Consider the following 23202-nt stretch of genomic DNA (forward strand, 5'->3'; position numbering starts at 1 on the left):
ACACTGTGCCCAGGTGCCCAAGCACTACCACTCGTGGCAACAGACAGCTAGGACAGAGTATGAGAAAATCTCTCCCCGCCCCCCCCTTCTCTCAGGCATGGGTCCAGTGCTTGGTAAAGATACCAACATGCTACAGGAAATACAGTTATGATTAATATCATTTATAGTCCTGAGACTAGGCTCACATGTTATGAGGCAGAACAACCATTTACACTCAAACACTGTGTCAGAGGGTTCTTTTTACTATAATGAATGGTGGCATGAAGAAGGCAAAGGCTAAACCTGTTGAAACTATCTCTACAGGCTTGATGGTTGTGTGATATGTCCACCAGAGGGCACTGTTCCCTGAGATCTGTAGGGAGAGATGAGGACAGAGGAAGATCACTTTCAGAATCAAACTTCAGATAGAATATAGGCTTTGCAGATTTAATTTGGGGGATTATTCACATCCTAGACTATCTGGGGGTTCAAAGCAAAATGAGAAAGGTGAATCAAACATCCTCCCATCTGTGTCAGTTCGAGCACTGCTCTTCAATAGTCATGCAATCCACCATGGACCAGGAGATGTCCAGCATTTCCTAAAACTCAGGTAACAGGATGCTCGGGGGGCGGTCTTCACATTTACCTAAGCAGTATTTCAGAACACCCTCCCTGCTCCGCTCGTACCCCTACTTTGGAGTTTATTTGGGGGTGAATGAGGGTAATGGGGTACAGACAGTGACTGAAGCCAATGAGACTGGGTGAATATGGGTTGTTCTAATAGAACATGAAAAATGCTCCACATACAGTAAATAGGAAATAAGACATCCATGACAGTTTAGGCTGGGAAATGTAGGACTGCAGCATATAGGACATGACGGTGAACAAGAGGGTGGGAGTATCACAGAGGGCAAAGTGGCAAATCTCCTGGGGCTCAGCCATTGGAGTGAGGAGCCAAGGGGGTAATAGGGCGAGGTCTGCGTAGCTGGAGGGCACAGGGACCATCACAGCACCAGAGGGAGTGCATGCCTGGGATTCCAGTCAAGGGCTACAGTTTGTTTGACTGGGCCAGGATGGTCCTGTGCCAACACAGTGGAGGGGGCGGAAGTAACTGTTACTGCTCATTACCATTCTAATGCAAACTACTGAATTGTGTTTGCTAAACCACAGAAAACATTTCTAAGGGAAACTATGTGATTCCCCCTCTGAGTGAGTTCGCTGGTTACTACAGACAGGAAATGGTTCTCTCAAATTGCATAGTTTTCTAGAGCCAAGAAAAATGATTCTGAAAATAAGGATTGAGGTGGTTTTGGGAGGCTATGGTGATGATATGGATGTATGTAACCACGCACATTTTGTCTAGGGGTAGATCAGGTTTCTCTCCTGCAGTGAATCTCTCCATCCACATGCTTCATAAAGAATGGGGGAGTTTGCACTCAGCTGCCATATAGGAGAGTTCTGAACTTCATGTTCACAATGTTCTAAGCACTTCTGATTCAGCCATCCCTCACTAGACCATCTCTCCCTGACGCGTCAAACCTCTGTGACACAGGCAATGGTGCAAGTTTTCAAATCGTCACAGGTAATATTAAAGTATCTCCTAGAAGGTTTAAACGTTACTTTAAAACCCCTACCAACATGTTAAGAGTAGCCCCTGTTTTCAGTGTACATTCATGCCAGGGTTTGCACAGCAACATGCCCATTACAAATTACTGGCTTTTAAAAAATGTGTTCTGGCTATAAACATTCACTCATGCCTTAAAAATGGAAGAAGTAAAACAAGCTCCCTTACAACCTATAATTTTCTCAGTGTGGCTAAAAGAGACACTTCTCTGAGTATATAGGTGGTCCATCACTGGGTGCCCCGGGCTGTAATTATCCCCCCAGGCCACGGGCCTATAAAGAGGATCTTTAGCTGTGCTGTGATATGAACAAGAAAAATACCACACCTAATTACATGTTCAAGTCTGAGAGCAAAACCTGCACCCCGCATCCCTGCAAAAGGCCAAATTATAGCAAGAAATACAGAGGGGGGAAAATCCATCACTGGCAAAAATCTGAAATGACGGGCCTGCTTGCATAAATCAAACAGAAGCAAGCTCACTTCCCTGAACCAGACTGTAGTCCCGACACAGAGGCAGCCAGCTTGACCACAGTTCTGGTCAGGGGGAGAACAGCTACAGCATACTATAAATACTGCACATCATATACTGTAGGTGAAAACTAAATGAGGAATGAGACCATGGGTGATTATTTCTAGATACTGGTAGGCTACAATACAGGTAATTATTTCTAGATTGGCTACAATACATGCAATATATACTGTGAGGATCGGTTTCTACTTTATTTCAGGTTTTTGTTTGTCCACCTGATCTCAGGATTTTGTTTTATTCTGTACTTGAATCCGAGACAATCAATTTAGATGAATGTTACGTTAGATATGGTACATAATAATTTGTGGATGTCCATCACTAATTTCGTATGATATGTAACAACTTTGAAAAATGTTCAATATGCTACGCATTTGCAAATCGTGTTCTAGCTAGGTGGCTAACGTTAGCGAGGCTAGGGGTTAGAGTTAAGTTTAGAAGTTAAGGTTAGGGTTGGTTAAAGGGTTACGGTTAGCTAAAAGGGTTACGTTACGGGTAGGGTTAGCTAACATGCTGAGTAGTTGAAAAGTTGCTTATTAGCTAAATTGAAAAAGTTGTCCATGATGATGACATTCAAAATCGCAACCTTTGGGTTACTAGACGTACGCGTTACATGCCCACCTATCCACACCGACCAAGCACCCTATTTTCCTTTTTGCCTTAAGTAAACCATCTGTCTTACATAACCATACCAAACAAAAACTAATTTGAGTGTCCCGGATTCACATTTACTATGTTACGTCTAGTCTGTGAGAGCAGGCTGTTATTGTGGCATTGTCTGTACTAGGGCAGTTAAAAGGTGTGTAGGAGTACTAGAAGAAAGCTAAGCAGTCTTCTGACTACACCATTAGCAAACGGCTTCGGTTTAACACAATCATTTATTTGAACAATAAACAAAAATAGTAGAATGCTAGAGGATTGAGATTAAAAGACAGCATATAGTTTGTTTTCAGCTTGATATCCCAACACAAGCCCTCAGCAGACAACCGTGTTAGGAAGCACAAACTAAACAGAACGACATCATTGAAGCGATTCGCCAGCACATATCCTGACGATAATCATAAAAAAAGACTCGGGGATAAAATGTGTACAACAGAAAGCTTTCCGACAGCTTTAGTGTCTGGTTCAAACCATCTTCAAAACATTCTCCGGGGTCTGTTTCAAACCAACATTGTCACAATGAGTGTATCAGATATGACCACATAGCCATCAACACAATTGAACTAACACTTAAGGAGTTTTATAATGATCTGTACAGATCAGCTCAATTTCCTCATATGGAATGACTGAGCCATGCTGATTAAATTAATCATGATCTGTGGCAACAGAACTTATGATGCAGAGGGGAAACCAAAATTAGACAGAAGCATTAGCGCAATTATGAAAGGCAACAGGGTCAATGTGAAGTATCCTTTGGTTTCACTTGGGGATTAAAAAAAAAAACTTTACACACCCATAAGTAATAAGCAAATGACTTGAGGGAACCAAATTCTGCATGGTTTAGACTACGAAATTGCAGTCACTTTAACATAACACATTTTCAGGACAAAATATACAACACTAATTCATGGAAGGGAATTGTATGGGCAATTTAAATGACATTTCTCCAAACTCAAAGTATGCAACACAGAAAATGCACATTGTAAGATAACTTTGTCCATTACTCAGTTTCCAGTCACTTTAAATAAAAGGGGATACAGGTATATTGAATAAGTCTCTGCTACCCTCAGTGAGAGAACTATAAAGCGAGAAATCGGATAAAATAAGCTCTTCCTGTAAGATCTAAAATGCATGCCCTGCTATTCTGATGTGGGAAAAATGATTTCACACTGGCCCAACCTTCCAGTGGTCAGAAATGGGAAAGTGTGAGAGCCGTCTTACAAAAGGACCCATTCCCAGTTGTGTACCTCGCTTTATCCAATGGCCAAGTGTGTGTGCACGTGAGAAAGTGTATACTGTATGTGAAATATCTTTAGAAAATAGTCTGCTTTGCCCATTGAGGACAGAGTATACAAAGGTAAACCACAATGCACCAAGCCTTCAGCAAAGTAATGTACCAGTTATGTTCTTTTTGTAAAGGATTAAAATACTGACAGATTTTGACATTGGCTTGTTTGAAATGTCCCTTAAGATTAGACTACGGATCAAACTTAGTGGAGGAAAAATACAAAATAACAAGAAAAGAAAATATGATCAAGCAAACAACTTGTCCAATTTTATTCATTGTTGTGCTTTAGCTTGGGTAATTTCGCTCAAATAGCAATTTAGATGCCATATAGTATAATTCTGGGGAAACGGTCATGGTGTTATTGAACAAATTAAAAACAACAAAATAACATTTACGCGAAACTCAAAAACACAATCAATTAATAATAATGACGCAAAAAGCAAGGTCTCAAACAAAACATGATTTCCTTTTGTGCGCATTTATTGTGGGGGATTTCATTTCTAGAGCCAAGCAGCAGATGTGATCCCACTTCCCCTCAACATGGACAGTCTCTCTCACTGGAAAGGAACTGCACTCAGCCACAAAAGACGAAATGCAAAGGTAAGGTACATTCCCATAAAACTTTACAGACATTTGACTTACAGTTGTCACACTCACTGGGTTGGACTCGTACATTGAGTGGAGATTTGGATTAGAAAGCCTCGCATAGCGAACCTAAGGCAACCCCCTTTTTCTGGTGAGTTGGGGTGTAAGGGGTCATGTGGCTGTTGTAACGCTACAACGGCAGGCCGCCTATACATAGATGGAACCCTTAGACCAGAACAGGGAAAAAAATTATAAATGAAGAATGAGGGGGGAAAGGATAGGTATAAAATTAACACGGGCCGGCGCTTGCGGTGGAATCTCAGTCTTCATTGGCATCTCTCCAGTGCTCCAGAGTACTCAAAACGCCTTAGAACTAACAGCCACCCAGGGAGCCAAACAAGGTGACACTCAACTAGATTCAGATGTCATGTTTTTTTTTTTTTTTTACAGTTTTAAATCTTAAAATATCTGCAAGTGTGCATTAGCACATCCACATCTTGTTATTGATCAGATATATTATACGTGCACAGCTTATTTTTTAAATCATCATTTAAATCCTAAAGCACATTAAAATTGTTTTAGATCGTCATTCTAATTCCACACCCAGAAACTACAAGGTTCTTTCAAACAAAGCTGTTTAGTTTCAGCACACTGTAGCAGCACCTCTTCTCCTGTCATTTTTTCTATTTTTTTGATGGCTCAAGTTTTACCTAGATTTAAAAGCATCAGAAAAGTGAGGAAGGTGGAGAAGTAAGAAGAGATGGTGGCCATGAAGAGTATCTTGCCTCTGGAGTTAGAGACTCATCCAATAACGTTTTGTCGTTTGCTGGTGCTGGGCCTTTTTCCGACAAACTCCGGCAAAATTTCAACAGGTGTTTAAACTGCTGCAAATTCATTAGGACAACAACTCCCCGTGCTAAAAGGCAAAACTGATTATTTTATGCCATTTTCAAAAAAAAACATTTGAGTAGATAAACAAAATGACAATTTCTCTCCAGCAGGCCAACCGTCCATCTGCAGCCTCGTGTTGTAGATCCATACTTTACCCACAGGACGAACTACCCACTGTTCCCAGTCTAAACAAAGCTGTAGGTTCAGAGGCGAGTCTCAAGGTCCCCTCCCCTCAGTCCATTCAACAGTCTCTCCTCACAGCATTAAAAAAACAGCAGTGGCGCACAGAGAAGAGGAAGCCATCACAGGGAAATTATTTTACAACGCGTCCTTTTCCCCCTAATTCTTTCAAAAAAGATAAAAGGAAAAAAGGCATTGTTGGAAAAGCTGGCTCTCTGGAAAAGCAGGGATGAGGAAGAAGAAAATCTTGCAAGAAGTTGGGCAGTGTTCCTGTTCATTAGTTTGTGTGTGTGTGTGTGTGTGTGTGTGTGTGTGTGTGTGTGTGTGTGTGTGTGTGTGTGTGTGTGTGTGTGTGTGTAGTGGGAGTGTGTATGTGTAGTGGGAGTGTGTATGTGTAGTTGAATGTGTAAAATGAGTGTTCCTCTGTGTGCGTGTGCATGTACGCGTGTGTGGTGTCTACAGCAGGTCGACGCGACGGTAGTACAGCAGGTAGGCAGTGCGCTCAGCAGTCTGCTTCACCACCTGGTACTGGTTGATGACCTTCACTGCCTGGTCGTCAATGCGCAGCCAGCCGTTCAGACCGATGTGGAAGACATCCGTGGTGTAATGGCCGCCTGTAGCGCTGTTCCCATGGTGATAGACAACTGCGAGGGAGACATAAAATAGAAGCTTTTCAGAGGCGGAATTCAAACTGAAATTTGAGGGGAAACTATGTGAGACAACCACATGTGCATTTATCTTAAGAGGAATGCACTAACTGGATAAGAGTGTTTGCTAAATGACTAAAATGTCCAAATGAAAAGGCCATTCTGTTATCTGGTTCTGGCTACACAAGGTCAGAGCCAATAACTAACTACTGATATTAGCAACTTTCTGGAGCAACCTAGGCATGTAGACCAGGGTTGCTAGCCTTAGAGAGGCCTCCATTTCAGTGTGTTATTGATGTAGGCATTGAATATCATGTTGTAAGCATATAGTTCAAACTTATATTACACTTTCACATATCTGATCAAGTGTCATAAGAATTCTTGGCAATGCATCAATCATGACCAAATGTAAAAACCTAAGTAACTACAGCAGGAGAATGTTAAAAGAAAATAACATTGTCCATTCTGTGCCCGTATTTACAAGCTGGCAACACGTATTCCAAATGGACTTAACGTCCTTAAAGTGAAACACTACAATACCATGAAGACCACATTTAAAAGTGGGCTTCGGATTTAAGCCACAGTGACAGTTATTACCGGGCAGAAATAAATCATTAAGTTGAGTAAACATGGCTATCTTGTTAGATTTGTTTGATTTAGACACAGAACTGGATTCAGGCGGTAACTCATTCTTTGCACGGAAACCATAAGCTACTATAGGCAAGGAGTAACATCATTACCCCCTCATCTGACAAAAGATATGTGCAACCACAACGGAATGGTTGGTTTAACTGGAGGGAAACAAGAAATACCCGTGTGTAATTGAGACAACTTTTCCCCTCAGTGCTTGATTGCATAGGTTCATCTTTTCACTGGCGCAAGAACATTAAAACTGCATGATTGAAGCTTCCAAAGGTGCTTATATTACATATTTACTAAACTGTTATGTTATCATATTACACGCTGAGTAGCATCAAGACTTTCTCCATCCCATGGGCCAGATGGCCAAAGAGAATTTGAAAACTTCTACCGTCAGGATCTTACAGTAAAAGATTAACTGCACCGCTATAGCAACAGTTGCCAGGGGTTACTCTACTAACAGATTTTTGAAAAGTGAGGAAAGCCCTTTTCTGCTCTGAAAGGAAAATAAACGGCTGAAGACAATTTACTTCCAAACTACGGGGAGATTAACAGGACCCCCATATCCAGTGGAGGTTGTCTTTGTTTGAACTTGTCAGTCAGGCATGAAGGGAGGGGAGGAGGGGGCAGGAGAACTACATGCTGAATGAGCTGCTGGAAATAACAGTTAGCTGAACACTGGCCACTCACACCTACACCAGCACAGTGGAGATTTTTTCATTGAGCATGCAGAGCTTCCTAATGAAGGCCCACTTCTATTCCCTTTGGCCCTGCCAGGGAGGAGGTTACAGGGGTGGACGGGAGGTAAAGTCTGGGGTAATGCTCTAGTCTAGAAAGACTTCCTGGGTCTAGGAGGAAAAGAGGAGTGGGAGAACGTGGTTTTACCGATGCATGGTTACCACAGAGAATGAAACTCTTGCGTCATTTCACAGCTGAGATCAACACTAGCTACCTCAGGCATCATTCCACAAGGAGCCCACTGGAATCATAGCAACTGAACTCTTCACTGTGCTTTTCCACTGTACCCTTCTCCATAGACAAGTCATAATACTGTCCAGTACATTAAACAGGTATGTTCACACTCTAGAATTTGGTAGGGAATAGAGAAGTTTGCAGAAACAGCATTTTGCACCCACGAAATGTTTCAAAAACATGATTTGACCAGTTGCTAAGCCCCGCGCCCCTTGTTTACTGTTGCAACATCGGATAACATTTTCCCAGGAAGCCCAATTCCCCATTAAACCACTGGTGAAATCCCCTCACAATGACCTCAAACTGTGTTTCCAATACACAATGAAATGTTTAAAAAAAAAAAGGAACAGACTACCCCTTGCTTGTCAGGAAACTCTTGGGTCGGCTATGTTGTGGTGGACTGTCATTACAATTTCTTCACAGGAACCTGGTAAAATTATGTTTGTAGTGTAGCTAGCCACTAAATGGCTCTGAATTCACTGTCAGCATGTAGTCAAAGCTATAACCATTTTTTGAGCTAACTAGTGATTTCAAATATTATCCTGATGTCGACAGCAGATTAGAGGTCGACCGATTATGATCTTTCAACGCCGATGCCGATTATTGGAGGACCAAAAAAGCCGATAGCGATTAAATCGGCCGATTTTGTTTATTTATTTGTAATAATGACAATTACAACAATAAACACTTATTTTAACTTAATACATCAATAAAATCAATTTAGGCTCAAATAAATAATGAAACATGTTCAATTTGTTTTAAATAATGCAAAAACAAAGTGTTGGAGAAGAAAGTAAAAGTGCAATATGTGCCATGTAAAAAAAGCTAACATTTAAGTTCCTTGCTCAGAACATGAGAACATATGAAAGCTGGTGGTTCCTTTTAACTTGAGTCTTCAATATTCCAAGGTAAGAAGTTTTAGGTTGTAGTTATAGGATTTATAGGACTATTTCCCTCTATACCATTTGTATTTCATTAACCTTTGACTATTGGATGTTCTTATAGGCACTTTAGTATTGTTAGTAATAGTATAGCTTCCGTCCCTCTCCTCGCTCCTCCCTGGGCTCGAACCAGAACACAACAACAACAGCCACCCTCGAAGCAGCTTTACCCATGCAGAGCAAGGGAAACAACCACTCCAAGTCTCAGAGCGAGTGACGTTTGAAAGGCTATTAGCGCACACCCCGCTAACTAGCTAGCCATTTCACATCGGTTACACCAGCCTCATCTCGGGAGTTGATAGGCTTGAAGTCATAAACAGCGCAATGCTTGACGCACAACGAAGAGCTGCTGGCAAAATGCACAAAAGTGCTGTTTAAATGAATGCTTACGAGCCTGCTGCTGCCTACCACCGCTCAGTCAGATACTTGTATGCTCAGTCAGATATGCAACGCCGGACACGCTTGATAAACCAGTAATATCAACCATGTGTAGTTAACTAGTGATTATGATTGATTGTTTTTTTAATAAGATACGTTTAATGCTAGCTAGCAACTTACCTTGGCTTACTGCATTCGCATAACAGGCATTCTCCTTGTGGAGTGCAACGAGAAGCAGGTGGTTATAGCGTTGGACTAGTTAACTGTAAGGTTGCAAAGATCCCCCGACCTGACAAGGTGAACATCTGTCGTTATGCCCCTGAACGAGGCAGTTCCTAGGCTGTCATTGAAAATAAGAATGTGTTCTTAACTGACTTGCCTAGTTAAATAAAGCTTCTTTTTTTCCCGGCCAAATCGTTGTCCAAAAATACCGGTTTTCGATTGTTATGAAAACTTGAAATCGGCCCTAATTAATCGGCCATTCCAATTACTCGGTCGACCTCTACAGCAGATTCATAACATTGCTAACAAACATACATTAAGTGCCTAGCTAGCAAGCATTAGCAACATTTGGTGGTCAATGAGACAGAGCTCCCCAACCAGCTGAGCTAGCAAACAATGTATCAAAAGCATAATTTCAGATTTGAAAAATAGGCTCTGTATTTCAGGAATCAAAGTACCAAGTATTACTGGTGCACTGTTCTATTATTTAGCCATTGTATAAAAAAAAAAAAATCTCAATTTTTGCTATAGCACTCACTGGTTTCATGAGATTTAAGCGTGAACTTGTCCAAGGAGTCAGATTTGACAACAATTGCTTTCCAATGGAGTGCTGCAATTGGTTGCTGAAAATTCTGGGGTGTGGCTTAGCGAAGGGTCAATTGAGATTTGTCCAAAACAAACAATTGTTCCAGGAGCAAAGTCATGGCTCTGAGAAGTTCAATCCGCTTCTTTTCAAAAACACTGCTGCCGAAGCAAGCCTTCCAAGGTAGCTCAACTCAAGAGTATCAATTTTAATAGTCCCTGAGATAGCATGTGGAGTAAACAGAGTATGAAAGGAAACTGGAGGTTGATCGATTAATTAGGGCCGATTTCAAGTTTTCATAAAATCGGTAATTTGATTACTGATTATGGCCGATTATCGATTATTAACATTTAAAAATACCTAAAGTTGTATTACAAAAGTAGTTTGAAATATTTTGGCAAAGTTTATAGGCAACTTTTGAAATGTTTTGTAGTGACGTTTGTAAGCTGTTTTTTCTGGATCAAACTTGCTTTATAAATGGACATTTTGGGTATATATGGACGGAATTAAATCGGGAAAAAAGGACCAATTGTGATGTTTATGGGAGATATTGGAGTGCCAACAAAAGAAGCTTGTCAAAGGTAATGCATGTTTTATATTTTATTTCAGCGTTTTGTGTAGCGCCTGCAGGTTTGAAATATGCTACCCTCTTTATTGACATTGTGCCATCATCAGATAATAGCTTCTTAATGCTTTCACCTTAAAACTTTTTTAAATCTGACATGCTGGCTGGATTCACAACGAGTGTAGCTTTAATTGAGTATCTTACGTGTGATTTAATGAATGTTTGATTTGACATCATTATTTGAATTTTCCGCTATGCATTTCCCCTGTCCCCTATACCATAAGAAGTTAATGACCAAAGACTCGCATTTCTGTGTTTATTATATTATAATTCATCGATGATTTGATATTTGATAGAGCAGTCTGACTGAGCGGTGGTAGGCAGAAGCAGGCTCGTAAGCATTCATTCAAACAGCAATTTACTGGGTTTTGCCAGCAGCTCTTTACAATGCTTGAAGCACAACGCTGTTTATGACTTCAAGCCTATCAACTCCCAAGATTAGGCTGGCAATACTAAAGTGCCTATAAGAACATCCAATAGTCAAAGGTCTATGAAATAAAAATGGTATAGAAAGAAGTAGTCGACACGTCATAATTCCGATAATAACGACATCCTAAAACAAATTAACTGGGAATATTGAAGAATTGTGTTAAAATGAATCACCAGCGTTCATATGTTCTCATGTTTTGAGCAAGGAACTTAAAAACGTTGGCTATTTAAATAAATAAACATTTAACATGGCACATATTGCACTTTTACTTCCACTGTTTTTGCATTACTTAAACCAAATTTAACATGTTTCATTATTTATTTTGTTTATGTATTAAGATAAAACATTTTTAAAAGTGTTCATTGTTCATTCAGTATTGTTGTAATTGTCATTATTACACACACACACAGTTGAATTCAGAAGTTTACATACACCATAGCCAAATACATTTAAACACAGTTTATCACAATTCCTGACATTTAGTTCTAGTAAATATTCCCTGTTTTAGGTTAGTTAGAAGCACCACTTTATTTTAAGAATGTGAAATGTCCAAATAATAGTAGAGGGAATGACTTATTTCAGCTTTTATTTCTTTCATTACATGCACTCAATTAGTATTTTGTAGCATTGCCTTTAAATTGTTTAACATTTTGGGTAGCCTTCCACAAGCTTCCCACAATAAGTTGGGTGAATTTTGGCCCATTCCTCCTGACAGAGCTGGTGTAACTGAGTCAGGTTTGTAGGCCTCCTTGCTCGCACATGCTTTTTTAGTTCTGCCCTCAAATGTTCTATAGTTGAGGTCAGGGCTTTGTGATGGCCACTAATACCTTCACTCCGTTGTCCTTAAGCCATTTTGCCATAACTTTGGAAGTATGCTTGGGGTCGTTGTCCATTTGGAAGACCCATTTGCAACCAAGCTTTAACTTCCTGACTGATGCCTTGAGATGTTGCTTCAATAAAACCACAATTTTCTTTCCTCATGATGCCATCTATTTTGTGAAGTGCACCAGTCCCTCCTGCAGTAAAGCACCCCCACAACATGATGCTGCCACCCCTGTGCTTCACGGTTGGGATGGTGTTCTTCGGCCTGCAAGCCTCCCCCCTTTTCCGCCAAACATAATCATGGTCATTATGGACAAATAGTTATATTTTTGTGTCATCAGACCATAGGACATTTCTCCAAAATGTACAATCTTCGTCCCCATGTGCAGTTGCAAACCGTAGTCTGGCTTTTTTTATGGCGGTTTTGGAGCAGTGGCTTCTTCCTTGCTGAGCAGCCTTTCAGGTTATGTCAATATAGGACTTGTTTTACTGTGGATATAGATACCTTCTACCTGTTTCCTCCAGCATCTTCACAAGGTCCTTTGCTGTTGTTCTGGGATTGATTTGCACTTTCGCACTAAAGTACATTAATCTCTTGGAGACAGAACGCGTCTCCTTCCTGAGCGGTATGACGACTGCGTGGTCCCATGGTGTTTATACTTGCATACTATTGTTTTTACAGATGAACATGGTACCTTCATGCATTTGGAAATTGCTCCAAATGATGAACCAGACTTGAGGTCTACAATTTATTGTCTGGAGTCTTGATATTCCCATGATGTCAAGCAAATAGAGTTTGAAGGTGGGCCTTGAAATACATCCACAAATAGACATCCAATTGACTCAAATTATGTCAATTAGCAGAAGCTTCAGAAGTTTATAAATGTCATGGCTTTATAAACTTCTGAAGCTTCTGCTAATTGACATCTGACGTTTACACACACTAAGTTGACTGTGCCTTTAATGAAACCGCTGTGTCAGATTTCAAAAAGCAAACCATGCAATATTCTGAGTACGGCGCTCGGATACCCAACAAGCCAAAAATATATATTGTGCAGTCAACAGAAGTCAGAAATAACATTGAATATTCACTTACCTTTGATGATCTTCATCAGAATGCACTCCCAGGAATCCCAGTTCCGCAATAAATGTTTTGTTCGATAATGTCCATCATTTATGTCCAAATAGCTACTTTTGTTAGCGCGTTTTGTAAACCAATTTGAAGTGCGTTCACTAGGAGCAGACAAAACGTCATTAAGTTCCGTTACAGTCCATAGAAACATGAAAAACTATGTATAGAATCAATCTTTAGGATTTTTAACATAAACCTTCAATAACGTTCCAACCGGAAAATTAATTTGTCTTCAGAAAAGCAATGGAACGGGAGCTACCTCTCTCATGAACGAGCGTCACGAGTTTGTGGCACTCTGCCAGACCACTGACTCAGAGCCCTTATGAGCCCCTCCTTTACAGTAGAAGCCTCAAACAAGTTTCTAAAGACGGTTGACATCTAGTGGAAGCCTTAGGAAGTGCAACATGACCAATATCCCACTGTATCTTCAATAGGGAATGAGTTGAAAATCGACCAACCACTTCCTGGTTGGATTTTTTCACAGGTTTTTGCCTGCCATATGAGTTCTGTTATACTCAGACATCATTCAAACAGTTTTAGAAACTTCAGTGTTTTCTATCCAAATAAAATGCATATATTAGCAACTGGGACTGAGTAGCAGGCCGTTTACTCTGGGCACCGTATTCATCCAAGCTACTCAATACTGCCCCCAGCCACAAGAAGTTAAACAGCTTGTAAAATTCCAGAAAATGTCATGGCTTTATAAACTTCTGAAGCTTTCATTAAAGGCAGTCAACTTAGTGTGTTGTAAACTTCAGACCCACTGGAATTGTTATACAGTGGATTATAAGTGAAATAATCTGTCTGTAAACAATTGTTGGAAAAATTACTTGTGTCATGTACAAAGTAGATGTCCTAACTAACTTGCCAAAACTATAGTTTGTTAACAAGAAATTTGTGGAGTGGTTGAAAAACAAGTTTTAGTTACTCCAACCTAAGTGTATGTAAACTTCCGACTTCAACTGCACGCAAACACAAAATTGGCCGATTAATCGGTATCGGCTTTTTTGGCCATCCAATAATCGGTATCAGTGTTCAAAAATCATAATTAGGTCGACCTCTAAAGGAAACATCAGTGCAAGTCTGAACACATCGAAAGAGAGTCCTATGAACGATTGAACTTAATGTTTGAATACATTTTATGCTTGACTATATATGTTGTTGCCTGTAGCATAGGGCCAATGCCCTATTACTGCATATAATTGAATGATTATGACCGTTTGTGTAATACTGTGGGTGTAGGAGATGTGTGTAGTTGATCATAAATCGATATAAACATACCTGCAAAGAGCCTGTAGGTTCTTTGGCCTTTGAAAATTTTGCTCCGCACCCCTGAAGAGAGGAGATCTAAGGAGAAGAGACAAATGAAAAGTACAGCCACATCACAGAGAGAAACAAAATGTATAAGATATCCCTCAGAGCACCATCAATTATAGTTATTTGGGTCTGTGTGCCATGAAAGCCAGCCCGTCTAAATAAAAGGTGGCTTTAAAAACACACCAGTGTAGCATTTGGTAAATCGTACGCAGAATGCTGGCAGGCTGCTGCTCATGCCAAACCAAAATAAAATGTAGCCTACTTTCTATAATTTATACACCGCAGGAGACCCAACACACTGGACCCAGTTTACATTGGAACGAGCCAGGGATTCTCTCCACATTCTGATTCTTATTCTGTAAATCTACAGTACTAATATCCTCAAGCTGCTGGGACTTTGTCTGTGGGGATTTGGAAGACGTGCCTTTAGGACTAGTTACAGAAATCCCATATGGGAGAGATGGATACAGAGACCCCCTCAGATATTATGGACATGTTGACCTACCTGGCAGAGGAAATCTAAAATGGCATTTTTTTTTAGTGTGTGGGTGGGGGTTTCTCTAAATATTTCCTCTGTGTGCTGCTGGTTCAGGGCTTGTAGAGTAGGCTGGGCGGAGCAGTAAACATAGGTAGGCTGGCCAGCTCAGGACTGATGAGTTGTAAAGCTGTGTGAGGTCGGGTGTTGGGGCTGGATGAGGAGGCCTTTAACGGTATGAGGTCAACCCACAAATCATCTCTCCCTGCTGCTGATGGTGACCTCGCAGCATTTTGCCGGCACCCTCGTTTAAGTGATGTGTGAGTGAGCTACACCTGTGTGTCTGTCTAACTAGGACCCAGACTGTGTAAAGACTAGTCCGTACTGGAATATGATCAGATGCTGACTGTGTAAGAAGTGTGTTATGAATGATTGCCTTTCTCACCCAGGGTTCAGAGAGCTTAACACACATTCAATTGAGTTAATTCAATAATTGGGGGATGCGTTTTAAGTGGGGACTTCACCCAATGGTTTGTGGAAGCGTTTCTGTGATTCCCATACCTTTGCTGATCTCCAGGTCTACAGGGTAATCAATGTTCTTGATCAGTTTCTGACAGCCTCCAGTCTTCTCAAACACAAATCTCTTGAGATGGAGCACCAGCACTGGAGGGAGCTCCTCTAGGGTCACTCTCCGGCTGATCTCAATCTGCAAACACAGGAGAGATTATCAAACTGAGCCAGTGGACTATTTGACACAGTGGCACCACATAAAACAGCTAATATAAACCAGAACAGGATCTCCCAATTTACTCAGGGATTAGACTCTGAACAAAAACAGCACACACTGTCACACAGGCCTACACTAAGAGCCTGATGTGAGCTTTGATCTAGTCACTTGTGAATCACTGGGATTTTACACCTTCACTGTCAGAACCAGACTGTGACCCCCAACTACCAGCTACTTCTAAAACGATATCAAGGTACTGTAACAACTGTCTTGTAAAATAAAAGCTGATGGGGTTGGTAAACAACACAGCTGTCCAACAGATGATGCTCTCACCAGATTTGTCTCCATACAGAGGAAGCAGGCAAGGCACATTTGTCTTCTTATACTGTGGCTTTAAAACAATGTGTTTTCACCAGGCAACGCAGTCAGAGGACATGAAGCATAAACAATGCTTTAGAGTCCGCACGCACAACACAGCCCTCAGTCTATTAAGAGAAACAAGGCCAATGGGAAGACGATCTGTTAGAGTCTGACAACTTCAGCCCATTAGAAGGGACCCATCGAGGGGAGAGTGCTAGGTGTAGAGTGCTGCTGAGCATCCCAAATACTCCGTTGAATGAAACGAGACACCACAGTAACAAATATTCTCACTGTCTAAAAACTACATTTAAAAAAAAATACTTTTAACTGCCAAGATTCCCACATCCTTGTTTCAGATTGCAGAAGAAAAACAACGGAAATCAATTGAGGTTTTCAAAGCAGCATTCAAGTTTGGATCAACATACTTCAACTAATTACATGTGGGGGAAACAAGCGATTGAGCATGAAATCAGAATGACCGATATGCAAACACATTCATGACTTGTAATTGTTTAGTAATAGCATAGGTGTACTGTGTGTAAGATCCTTACCTCCTGCTTGGTTTTAGTGGTGTAGCCCTGAACTGACTCCCGTGCCACCAGGGTCTCCAGGGCCTCCTGAACGGTGCGGATCTTCTCTGACTGGATGTCCAGCTGCAGGGTGAAGAAGGGCTGCAGGGTGGCTGACTCCTTAGAGTTCTGCTGGTACACCACCGACCTGCATAGGACAGAAAGACAAATATACCCCACTTCAGACAATGAAATACAGTAATGGGTTTTGAGTGTCTCTCAACGACATCTTGACCTCAGAAGACAGCATCACAGCTTTGAAGGAAAGTGGATGGGTCATACTAGTGATTCTCTCTACACGTCTCTCCAAACAACACCTTCATGAATCATCTCCTCTCCTTGGCAGAAACTGATCCAAAATGTTTAAATGGCAAAAACAACACCAACATTCATAACACTGATAGCCATATAATCTCTTTAAAATGGTGAAACTAATTTCAAACTTGCTCCAATGATTCCCCTCAGCCAAACCAATTACCCAGGCTCGAGTAGCTGAAAACGTGACTGCCGCTGGGTATGCATAGTTCAACCCAGACCTTCCTGAAGGTCTGCCCTTATGTTCCATTTACTTTTACTACTGATTCGGAGAAAAATGATCCTCTGAAGTGATCTGTAACCCAGTCAGGCCAGGCGTGTGCCATAACAGAACCTCAGAGAGCACGTCATTTGGCCCAGTCACACCCTCATAGGTCCTACACTTTCAAAGTTGTTTTGTGATTCTTTCTTTGTGAGTGTGCCCCCCCACACCTGGCTGTCCAGGCCACCAACCACAGGCCGGGCCACAATGGCTGTTATTCTAAAGAGAACTTCTGGAGCAGAGAAATCCCAGAGCCAGCTGGTGGCAGGCCTGTTTGGGATGGCATTCTCAGCTGAGGTTGGAGCTGGGGGCCAGAGGCAATGCCAGGGCAACCAGCCCAAGAGGGCCCAGATAAAGATTGCACTATACTCTCTCAGTTCTCCTGAGCCACAGCCAATAAAAAGAAGGGCAAGGACACCACTGGTGCCACAGTTCTACTGCTGGGCTTTAAGAAAAATAAGCTCTGGGCAGGGAGAAAAGAAACTCAGCGGCTGACCATCACTCTGGCTTCATTTGGGAGAAGTCAGGTGTCTTGTGAAGTAGTAAAGGCTTTGGGTCCACCAAAACATTGACTTGACTATATCTTTGTGAACAACAATAAGTTTCCATTATAAGCAACACCTCACATGTAAAGAAACTATATGTGAGTTTCCTGACACCTCACAAGTCAACACAAGTCATCGGTGTTACCCTACCGGATGTGCCCTCCGAATATGTCAGTGATAGGGGTGCGGACAAAGTCAGCTTGACGGGTAATGGAGGTCTTGTTTCGGGGGCCCACTTGCTCCCATTCGTCCTCGCTCCCCTCCTCCTTATCAGCAGCAGCATCATCCACACCTGACTGGGACTCTGGGCCGTTGGGTGTGGGGGCTTCTGATCAAGACAGGAGAAGAGACAACTGATTTAGAACCACAGCCAATGGCAATCATAGAGCAGATACACCTTGAGTGGTGAGGCCAAAGAACATAAGTAAATTATGTGAAATGAACAGGGAATAGATCAGTTCAGAAGCAGAGAGTACGTGTAAACAGATAATCGTATGACCCCATGCATCAGATTTAGACCACTGCACTACTTACTCTCTTCCTGAGGGGAGATTAGCTTTTTCAAAGCCAGCATCTCCTCGTGCAGTCCGTTGAGGGTGAAACCCAGGTACTCCTCCGCATCCTCCTGTCGACCCTGACAGAGAACGCACAACCATCAGCACTAATGAGACCACGGTGCCAAGAGAGCCTGCGCTCTAATGCAACACCACTGACTCAGCAGACACAGGTCCTGTCCACTGTTACTGAGCTTTGGGACAGGACAGGTGAAATACAATCTAAACCACATAGGGAATGCCTGAGTCAGGAGCTGACTACCTCATTCCATTTGGAATAGCTTTTTTAATTGCACCTTATCTGGTTATGAAATCAGTAATGAGTCAGCATGTCTCATGCACCAACAGATGGATATTTGTACATGTATCCATGTACTGTACCATCAGACAGGTACAGACTGAATGTCTCTGGTGCATAGACTCAAGTGTACTGATGAGAATGTGGAATTTGACATAAAACCAGTGTCAGGAAACAGGTGATACAAAGTGTTTCAGTTTATTTGCTCCAAGTCCCTGAACACCTGAAAGTGTGGAATGTCTGGATGGTTCAACATTCTAAATAAAAACCCGGCTGAAATGTAAAGAACAAATTATTTTGTATTGATGTTATTGATAATAGGGCTGGGCGATACGGCCTAAAAAAATAAATAATCACCTTTAGATTATTATTTTAAAAACTTCTCGGCAATTCAAGATATACATCTCAATATGGTTTCCTTTCATTCGCTTTGTTGTACAATTAAAAGGTCAAATGCACTGCATTCAGTGCAAACAGTCTGCTATAATCTAATCCAGGGCTTGTAAAATTATACCTACACTAAATATATAAGCCTTCCACAAACAAGGCTAAGACCACTAATTAATTATTTTATCAAAATTGTTCGACCTGCTTTTTGTTGTTGTTTGTTGCAATAATCACTGATCTGGCTTTTAAGTCTAAGAAAATAACCTTTGTTACAAATTTAACCAGAAACATGTATAATGCACATTCAATAATAATGACGAACTTGTAGCAGGCATTATAGAACATTAACACAGGTCTCAATCAGTCAAGCAAAAGCGCTAGTGAGTAGCCAGCTAATCTTTAAATTTCAAGTTTAGCCAACTTGGGCCTATTAGCAGGCTAACAAGGTAAAAAAAAAGTTCAATTGTTATGAACACACCATTTTGTCTGTCTCCAGCTGTCTGAAAAGCATGCAATCCGGTCCACTTGGTTCAGATGTTGAAATCATGCAGCCTACCTTATATTTGTGTTTTATGCTTATTGCACATTTATAAAACACAGAATAGACAGCTAATATAACAGTCTTTGGCTAAAATGTTGAGCATTCATTTTCCAGAACCAATGTTCATTGATACTCCTGTTTTAGTAATGTCCGCTCTGCGAGCAACTTGAGTTGACAGAAAAGGGGAATCGTTAGAAAGGTTGACTTCCTCTAATACAGTAAAATAATGTCGCAATGTGTTTGTGTCCATATGACCGACCCATTCTTTGGACCAAACCACAAATGGAAGTTGAAGCCACTTGTCAAGAGAGGAAGTGATCTCTCATCTTTGTTGTGGTGAGTGGCTGAGGGAGGGGCTTGGTGTGTGTGTGTGTAAATGGGAGCAAAGGAAAACATGACAAGCAGACATAAAAAGATTGTTACGATATTCCACTCTAAAACATTCAAATGAAATCAATACACTGGATGCCCAATGGGTTTACCTTCTCCGAGAGACTCGACTTGATGAGGGTGAGGAGTCTGTAGATGTAGTTGGGTTCAAAAGGAGCACCTGGTCGAATGTCTTTTATTATCTTTTCACCAGCAGCTACGGAAAAAGCAACAAGGAACACATCAAATGAACATCAACAGGAAATAAAAGAAAATCCAGCTCTTTTAGAAGATGCTGACAGACAGGTTACCTTGCTGCTTGGCTTTGGATGGCACAGGCATATTGTTGAACTCATTGACAAGCCTTACACTGGAGGGAGAAACAAGGTCAGGGAGTTGTAATTAGCAAAGGAAGTACACACCCAACCCAATGCAGTGAGCACACATTTAACACCTACTCTCAATACCCGTAACACAGTTTTACCAATTTAGCTCAGGCAGGAATTTGTCATCGCTGCTTATTTGCACACAAACAATACATCTATTGATTGTGAGATTTGGCTTTTAAAAACAGCCAGTCAGCTCCCAGGGAGAGAGGCTACTTACAAGTTGTCCATCATGGGTGTGGAAGTACAGGGTCTCTGGGTGTCATTGAACAGGGGAATGGACTTAAACAGGTGATACATGGGGGGGCAAGCAATCAGGGCCTGCAATGTCTTGGGGGTGGCAGTCAAGGGTAAAATCACCTCATTGAAACACTAAATACAGACATTTAATGTAATTTTGTTTATGACATGGTGTGATTAAAGCATTTCACATGCAGCTGAGAAAAGGATACAGCGTTGATATAGCACCAGTTTCCCCTGTTGATCAGTCCTCTTGGTTGCAAAGACACTGGTTTGTGTATCAACTTCACATTCTCAATTAGTTCTGGGGATTCAAACAAGTGCACATGATTTTGAACACAAATCCCTTACTAAACCAAACAAAAAGTTAGAAGTTAGTTTGTAAACCTCAGGCAAAAAAAAATAATCAATTTACTCCATACTGTGCTATATAGACTGTGTCCCTTCTACCAACTCTGCATCATGAGACACACATGGCTGGTTTGTCAGAACAAGGAGATACTGTGCCACGCCTAGGAAGGAAGACTGTCACTGGCAACACAGCTTCCATGGTAACGTGGACAGACATTCCAACAAAGAAAATATAATAAAACAATAGCACATAATCACAATTTGAAAACAATGGGTTATAAATCGCCAATTTTTTTTGATAGTTCCGCCTACGCACATAGCATATTATGAACAACCTCCAAATTACAGAAACATTGTTTTTATAGATAACAGGTTTGCTAAAAGTGAAACAGGTCATTCCAGGAGAAGAGAAATATAGTTTGGCTAAACAGTAAATGCACACTCCAGATAAAAATCCAGTCCAGAGATAAGACAGTATGCGGGGTTGTAATCAAAATGAGACGTGGTAGCAGTGACACCAGGGTCCTATAAATAGCTTCCTGTTAATTTCCTGACAGAAGAGTGAAAGTCTGAGCACCTGTATTGTGGGTACAAAATAAGCTTTTCTACTGGACAGTGAAGGAAACCACGTGGAGCCTGGTTGAATTATTTACAGCCGTTGAGCACAGGAAACCATCAGGTTTATCTAGACAGAAGCACATTAGGCTGCCCAGAACCCCTCTCTCTCATAAATAATTCCTAAGGGTGCCGAATAGATGAAAAACCCCAGTTTACTAAAAGGATGACAAAAATCCAGTGTCAACCACAATTTACAAGGAGGCTTAAGTAACCCACTGAGATAAGGCCTCTCTGTATATTTCCTCCAGACACAGGACTATATCCATGAGGCCTGAGGAATCCCAGGGTCATAGCACTGAGTGAGACAAGCAATAATCCCATCAAGACAATAACCACACATTACCCAGACATGGCAATCCTCCCTGTCACAGGCTGTTTAAAACCGCCAGTGTACCCTGTGTGGTCCCAACACCTGGAGGCTGTTGTTGGGAAGTGAGTAATCAGGATATGATCCTACATATCCCCTTTAATTAGGCAGCTTACAAGATCAACTCATTATGCAACCTTTGAATTTTCATTTATATTCTGTGTGTGTTAGGAGAAAGGGGTGAGGTCAGAGATCTATCCTGCTCTAGTCTACTGCATCTGAAAATCCATACGGTTGATGTCATGGTAATGGATTTAATTAGTGCTGCTCATACATTATTGGTAAAGCAGTAGCTCCAGCCCACCCTCTGCCTGTATTCTCATGAATGCAGTTTGGAAGAGGCCTTCAACATGTATTAGTATTACTGCTATATACAATGACTCTCTGACGCCAGCAAAGCCAGTTGGCTACATGGGAGTCTCCCTGGGGTCACATGGCCTGACATTCATTCCCCAGCTCTATTCATTGGAGCATTATTGGGAAAAATAGGGTGGTGAGGTAAAGCATATCATGGAGATGTGTCATAGCAATCTGGGCCTTCTCAAGCATTGAGTGTTAGCACCACCTGGTGCTCATGTGTAGTCTAACTAAATGTCCCAATGTTGACACCAAGTGGACGGTAGGCTGTACTTCAGCACATGCATACAGAACATTTAATGTGCACAAATTAATTACTATTATAATAATCAATGGGTATAATTTTGTCAACACACTCTAGGACTGACCACAATTACTCGACTGGTGAATAGGCTGTTGGTCAACTGAGATTTGTTTTAGTTGAGCAGTAGCAAATATATGGCACACGAGACACCCGTCTTATTCGCGGCCATCTCAGTGAAATAATCCCTTGCGGAAGCCGCGGGAATGGCAGTCCAAGAAGGCGAGTGTGGCTGCACAATGCACGTCTCTCTCCATAATGCGCTCTCTCCCGGTAATTTGTGCACATTCATTGTTTCATAACTTTATTGTGTGAAGTGTTTGCTTTTGATTGTTAGTGTCTATCAATTCCCCATTACATATATCACCAGTAGTACACACACGGCTAATTCCTAATCTATAATGTTTGTTTGGTTACAGTAAAGTCTTAATGCATTCAATATTATTATTATTATTCCAGTCTATTACTGTTTTCACTGTCAGAGTGGACATGTTATTTGCAGATGCGCACAACCTATGCTACACCTGTGAGAAAAAAGTTTTGGTTTATTTCATTCCATTTACGAGTTGTCAATTTAGTAATTGTCTTTTGTTTGGAGCGCTCCTGTCAATGTTGAGAAAGGATGCGCACCTGATTACGCATAGAAGTAGGCCTATAGGCTACCTGGCCTGCGCACAAATGTAGGAATATAAATGTGCCCATTTGGGGATCTGATAGTATTTCTGATTTTCTTAACGCA

At 41.3% G+C, this 23202-nt stretch overlaps 1 protein-coding gene across 6 annotated transcripts in view; it reads right to left on the reverse strand.

Moving 5' to 3' along the window:
- Positions 1-2988: 2988 nt before the first annotated feature.
- Positions 2989-23202, reverse strand: part of LOC118393863 (ubiquitin carboxyl-terminal hydrolase 10-like) — a 38169-nt gene continuing 17955 nt past the window's right edge. For all 6 annotated transcript variants that reach the window (XM_035787010.2, XM_035787009.2, XM_035787014.2 and 3 more), the window contains 10 exons: positions 20682-20773; positions 20450-20559; positions 20155-20213; positions 19957-20060; positions 18229-18328; positions 17845-18022; positions 16555-16720; positions 15478-15622; positions 14406-14471; positions 2989-6377 (listed from right to left, as the gene is read on the reverse strand). In XM_035787010.2, coding sequence (XP_035642903.2) covers positions 6190-6377; positions 14406-14471; positions 15478-15622; positions 16555-16720; positions 17845-18022; positions 18229-18328; positions 19957-20060; positions 20155-20213; positions 20450-20559; positions 20682-20773 — 1208 coding nt within the window. In that variant the 3' untranslated portion in view covers positions 2989-6189. The remainder of the gene's footprint in view (positions 6378-14405; positions 14472-15477; positions 15623-16554; positions 16721-17844; positions 18023-18228; positions 18329-19956; positions 20061-20154; positions 20214-20449; positions 20560-20681; positions 20774-23202) is intronic.

Source organism: Oncorhynchus keta, chromosome 14 (assembly GCF_023373465.1).
Source record: "Oncorhynchus keta strain PuntledgeMale-10-30-2019 chromosome 14, Oket_V2, whole genome shotgun sequence".
In the NCBI taxonomy this organism is placed as follows: domain Eukaryota; kingdom Metazoa; phylum Chordata; class Actinopteri; order Salmoniformes; family Salmonidae; genus Oncorhynchus; species Oncorhynchus keta.